This window comes from Lactuca virosa, chromosome 9 (genome assembly GCF_052849685.1).
Source record: "Lactuca virosa cultivar CGN04683 chromosome 9, Lactuca_virosa_CGN04683_v6, whole genome shotgun sequence".
NCBI classification, from domain to species: domain Eukaryota; kingdom Viridiplantae; phylum Streptophyta; class Magnoliopsida; order Asterales; family Asteraceae; genus Lactuca; species Lactuca virosa.
The window spans coordinates 268421657-268427203 of record NC_136434.1 but is presented as its reverse complement, the minus strand read 5'-3'; the positions used below and the strand labels follow the sequence as shown (position 1 = coordinate 268427203).

Sequence of the window (5547 nt, the reverse complement as noted above, 5' to 3'; positions counted from 1 at the left end):
GTATTTGGGGGTTTTTCTTCTTTTATTTGTGTTGATATGGGTTCTCGCAAGAATCATCGTTGCGGTGATGTTGCTTCCTCTTCCAGTTCGCCTTCTCTTACTGACGGTAGAAACGTTCGTCGTCGGTTGTATCGACGGACGGATGGTTTACGTGCTCTCCCTGAATATGTAGACTGTGGCGACTGTGATGCAGTGTGCGGTTTTTGTGGTGCTTTTTTCTGGCTTGGAGAAAGATATTTGAAAATGTCTACTCCTCAGCATCCAAGATATCATCGTTGTTGTAGAAGTGGTTCGGTTGTTCTTCCCTATCCTTCTAGAATGTCAGATGAGTTTATGGCCCTTTTTGCTAACGACCATTTTTTACGGGAGATTAGAGCTTATAATAGTATGTTCTCTATGACATCTTTTGGAGCGGATGTTGATGATGATGTCAATGATGGTCGAGGGCCTTTTGTGTTTAAGATTTCAGGACAAATTAGTCATAAAATTGGTTCCCTGTGTCTAGACCCTCAGAAAGGACCACGGTTTCTTCAGCTTTACTTATTTGACACAGAAAATGAAGTTGATAACAGGTTGAAGGTTTTTGATGGTCCAAGGAAACCAAATCTGGATGCAAGTATAGTGTTGTTTCTGGTTTTGTTTTTTTCTCAAAACAATGAATATGTACGAGCATTCAAGACTGCAAAAGATATTGCAGAGCAGCAAAATATAAGTTCTTATTCCGTTCGTTTGTTCAGCAATGTTCCGGATCGCAGATATGATCTCCCTTCACCGGGATCCTTAGGTTGCATTGTTAGTGGTGATGACAGTAATTGAAGTGCCTATGATATTGTAGTCCATTCTAATTCTGGCCGGCTACAGCGTATTAGCAAGCTTCATCCCTGTTACATGCCCGTGCAATATCCAATTTTGTTTGCATATGGTGAAGATGGTTGGTCTCCACAGTTGAAATTGAGAAATGAACTTGGTGTCAATGCTCGGAACCTCACAGTTAACATGTACTATGCATATCAGATGCATGCTCGACAGGGAATGTGGTCTCCAATTTTAAGTGCCTCCCGCCTCTTTCAACAGTATCTCGTGGATGCATACACTTGTATTGAGGGTGCACGGTTGGACTACATTTCTAAACATCAGGACAGTCTTCGTTCTGAGTATGTTAGTGGGCTATACGATGCGCTTTCAAAGGGGGACAGGGAGGGTCGGTTTGTAGGCAAACGAGTATTTTTGCCAACCTCTTTTACAGGAGGTCCCCGGTACATGTATAGTCACTATCAGGACGCACTGGCCATATGTAGAGTTTATGGTAACCCACAATATTTCATAACTTTCACATGCAATGTAAAATGGCCAGAGATAAGACGATACATGGATAGATATCACGAGAAGGATCCAAATAGCAGGGCAGATATCATTGCAAGGGTTTTTAAACTGAAGGTTCATGCTTTTGTGGACTTCTTGAAACGAGACAGGACTTTCGGTGATGTTGATGCATGTAAGTTATTTTGTTTGCCTATGACTTGAAATCTATTATTAGTTGAGATTATTTTTGGTTGAAATATCTTATCAACTGTTCAATTTTCATGATTATTTTGCTTATTTCTTACTCTTTATTGTGACACGTAAATGAGACAAATATAATTGTATGCCACTGTTGTGTGAATGGAAATTGTTAGGTTGAAACTTTGTTAGCTATAGAAAGATTATCCAGGGGCGTTTTAGTCAAAAATTGTTAAGATAAATTTTTTTTGGAGTATAAAAGTAGCATCTAGAGGCAATTTGGTACAAAGTTCTTAAAAAATATATATATTTTTTTAAGAATAGTATGCAGGGGCATCTTCGTCCAAAAATCTTACAATCTATATTTTTAACTATATACACGCTATGCAGGGCGAGTTTGGTAAAAATTTGTTTCCATAAAATTTTTTTATATATAAAATTAGTATCTACGGGGATTTTAATGAATAATTTTTTGTAGGCAGTCCTGTAAGTATAAAAACAGCGTGCAACATAATGAAGATACATGAGTCTATCGTCTTTCATCTACAGCTACCTGTTTTCTTGCATTATCATCCATTTTCGTTTCAATGGTTTACCGTTTTTATATGTTTTTTTCTTTTCAGTATTTAAATGGTTTGTATAGATATGTCATGTAAGAATGTGATAATTGTATCCTTGCATTTGTATTCAATTACATTCCCTTATCCTCATTTCTTTTTTAATTCAATGGTTTACAAATACTGACTCTTTTTTCTAAAAGTGGATAAGTAGTTTGTATTTTCATATCATCTCAGATTCTTACAATTCTGTTTTTCAATCCATATTAAATTACATTGTTTTATTCTTATCTTCGATCTTCCTGTATTTCATACACCCTAAATTTGATGTGCGTATCACTACCATAAAACAAAGTGCATTTTTTTTAATTTAACAAGTATAATTATGTTGACAGATTTGTATACAATTGAGTTTCAAAAGAGAGGTCTTCCACATTGTCATACATTATTATGGGTAAATAGTTCATCTAAAATACGCCATGCTGAAGATGTAGATACATATATAACTGCTGAATTGCCAGATCCGGTTGCGGAACCTGCATTGTATAGAACAATTACTGCGTGCATGGTTCATGGTCCATGTGGTCCACTAAATGAAAGAGCTCCATGTATGAAGGATGGCAAATGCAAGAAACATTTTCCAAAGCCGTTTCTCGATTCTACATTCTTTGATACTTATGGTTATGTGCGTTACAAACGATCTTCAGCAGCAAAACACATAACACCACGTGGGGTTCCAATAGATAATGGGTCTATCGTACCCTATAACAAAAGGTTATGTTCTCGGTTTGATGCACATATTAACGTTGAGTACTGTGGATGGAACATGATGATAAAGTATCTCTTCAAGTACATTTCCAAAGGAGCAGATCGTGTTAGATATGCACTAGAAAAAACTAAAACACAAGATAGAGGTGGCCCAAGTGTTGTGACAAATAATAAAGTGGATGGAAAAGAAAAGGAATCCTGTTTTGTAAATGAATTCAGAATTTCATAGATGGAAGATACATCTGTCCACATGAGGCGGCATGACGTATTCTTGATTTTCACATACATCACCGACACCCACCTGTTCAGATTCTGTCCGTTCATACAGAAAACACGCATCATATTGTGTTTAACGAAGAGAGCACAATACAAGAAGTTTTGTCCAACCCAAATGCTTCTAGAACAACCCTTCTTGCATGGTTTGAGAGCAATGCAATAGATTCGTCTGGTCATGATGTCACATATGTTGACTATCTAAAGTATTACAAATGGGATGGTCCTTCTAAATCGTGGGAACGTAGGGCTGATGACACATCAAAAATGGTTGGCCGGGTTGTCTTTGTTCATCCATCGTCTGGTGAACTGTTTTATCTGAGAATGTTACTTTCTCATCAGAAGGGTTGCAAATCATTTGAAGATCTACGTACCATTTCCAACATTGTCCATCCAACCTACAGAAGTGCGTGCAATGCATTAGGAATAATTGGAGATGACACCTAGTGGATGAACGCATTCCTTGAAGCTTCGGTCTGGGCGACTTCAGCACAACTGCGATCCCTTTTCTGTCACCTGCTGCTTTTTTGTGAGGTAAGTAATCCATGCCTCTTATGGGAAGTGGCACATGAAAAGATGTGCGATGATTATCTGTACACAATGAAAACCAGAATATTGGATAGGTCTTTGTCTTTCAAGGATGATCTCATAACACAGCAGTTGCTTCACAGTTTAGAGGATACACTTCGTTCTTCCGTCCCTTCAAGATCGTTACATGATTTTGATTTACCGATGCCATCATCTGATATCCTTCCTGTGATTGATAATCGACTCTTACTTGAAGAAATGGCTTACAATAGAGAAGAACTACACAAAGTACTTAATCAATTTCTGCCACGATTAAATGCACAGCAGATGTCAATTTATCAAACAGTTATTGGGTGCATTGAAGATAAGAAACATATATTGATGTTTGTCTATGGTCACGGTGGCACAGACACAACTTTTCTATGGACTACGATTCTTTCTTATCTTAGATCAATTGGGAAAGTGGTTCTGGCTGTTGCTGCATTTGGAATAGCATCATTACTACTTCCATCTGGAACAACTGCACATTCAAGATTTAAGATTCCAATAGACCTGACAAACAAAAAATCCTGTGATATAAAAAAGAGAACAATGTTAGGTGATCTCATGTGTCATACATCACTTATTGTATGGGATGAAGCACCAATGAGTGACAGAAGATGTTTTGAATTTCTCGACAGGTCACTACGAGATGTTTTAGATTGTAAGCAAAAACCATTTGGTGGTATTTCTGTCCTCCTTGGTGGTGACTTTCGACAAACACTTCCGGTTGTCCCTAAAAGCACACGTTCTGAGATAACGGCGCTTACACTACCAAAATCATATCTATGGCCTCTTTTTGAAGTTAGAATGCTTACGGAAAATATGCGTTTACTTTCGAATACAGATGCCGAGGCACACACAATATCAACAACAAATTTTGCCACTTGGCTTCTCAACATTGGAGATGGTTTGCTTGGATGTCCAGATACAGATGATCCAGACAACACATCTTGGGTTCAAATTCTAGATTCGTTGTTGATCCCGCCTGGACCAAATGCGTTACAACATCTTATACAGTTTGTGTATGGATATTGTATACTCACCAACCCAACTGCCAAAGACCTTTCAGAAAGGGCGATTGTCTGTCCAACAAATGAAGTGGCAGATAAGATAAACAACATGATCCTGAAAACTATCACAGCTTCCAGTTTAGTATATAACAGTACAGATTCAATGCAGCCAAATGGAAAACACACGTCTGATCTAGAAGGCCTATATCCCACAGAGTACCTGAATGAATTAATATTTCCAGGAATCCCACCTCATGCACTTCACTTGAAACAAGGAACACTGATTATGTTATTGAGAAACATAAATCAAAAGGAGGGATTATGTAATGGTACTCGGTTGATTGTTTCACAACTTCTCCCAACCATAATTGAGGCTTCTATAATGACTGGTACTTATATCGGAACACGTGTATACATTCCTCGCATAAAATTCATACACACACCATCCGATTTGCCATTCAGTTTTTCACGAAAATAGTTTCCAGTCAAATTCTGTTATGCAATAACAATCAATAAAAGCCAGAGACAGTCTTTAAAAAAAATTGGAGTTTATCTATCTCAACCAATTTTTGCACATGGGCAATTATATGTAGCTTTCTCCAGAGCAACATCACCTGCATCTATAAAAATTATTATAGAAAGAAATGAACATCTGATACCCACAGAGACAAAAAACATTGTGTACAAAGATCTGCTACGCAATGTAGTCCACAAACAGGTCCATAATACCCATAACAACCTAAAATATAACTTTCATATCACTATTAGTTACATAGCTGTAACTATTTTCCAAACAAGCGTCGATGCATACTGTATGTAATACCTAACATTTTTACCTCCATTTATCCCTATTTTCCTAACAGTGAAGA

General features: G+C 37.5%; 2 protein-coding genes across 2 annotated transcripts; both read left to right on the top strand.

Annotated features, from left to right (window-relative positions):
• The first annotated feature begins 888 nt into the window (after positions 1-888).
• LOC145140526 (uncharacterized) lies at positions 889-3545 on the top strand. Its single transcript, XM_079073988.1, has 5 exons — positions 889-1495; positions 1979-1986; positions 2124-2133; positions 2453-3030; positions 3135-3545. The coding sequence occupies exons 1-5, from the start codon at positions 889-891 to the stop codon at positions 3543-3545; spliced, it is 1614 nt and encodes a 537-aa protein (XP_078930114.1).
• A 129-nt stretch (positions 3546-3674) lies between these two features.
• On the top strand, positions 3675-5156 carry LOC145140525 (ATP-dependent DNA helicase PIF1-like). Its single transcript, XM_079073987.1, has one exon. It carries the CDS (start codon positions 3675-3677, stop codon positions 5154-5156), a length of 1482 nt encoding a protein of 493 aa, XP_078930113.1.
• The last annotated feature ends 391 nt before the right edge of the window (positions 5157-5547 follow it).

Coding starts and splice junctions, on each gene's coding strand:
- LOC145140526 (XM_079073988.1), top strand. CDS start 889: ATGCCCGTGCAATATCCAATTTTGTTTGCATATGGTGAAGATGGTTGG. Junction 3,031..3,134: donor AAGAAAAGGAATCCTGTTTT/GTAAATGAATTC, acceptor CCACCTGTTCAG/ATTCTGTCCGTTCATACAGA.
- LOC145140525 (XM_079073987.1), top strand. CDS start 3,675: ATGTGCGATGATTATCTGTACACAATGAAAACCAGAATATTGGATAGG.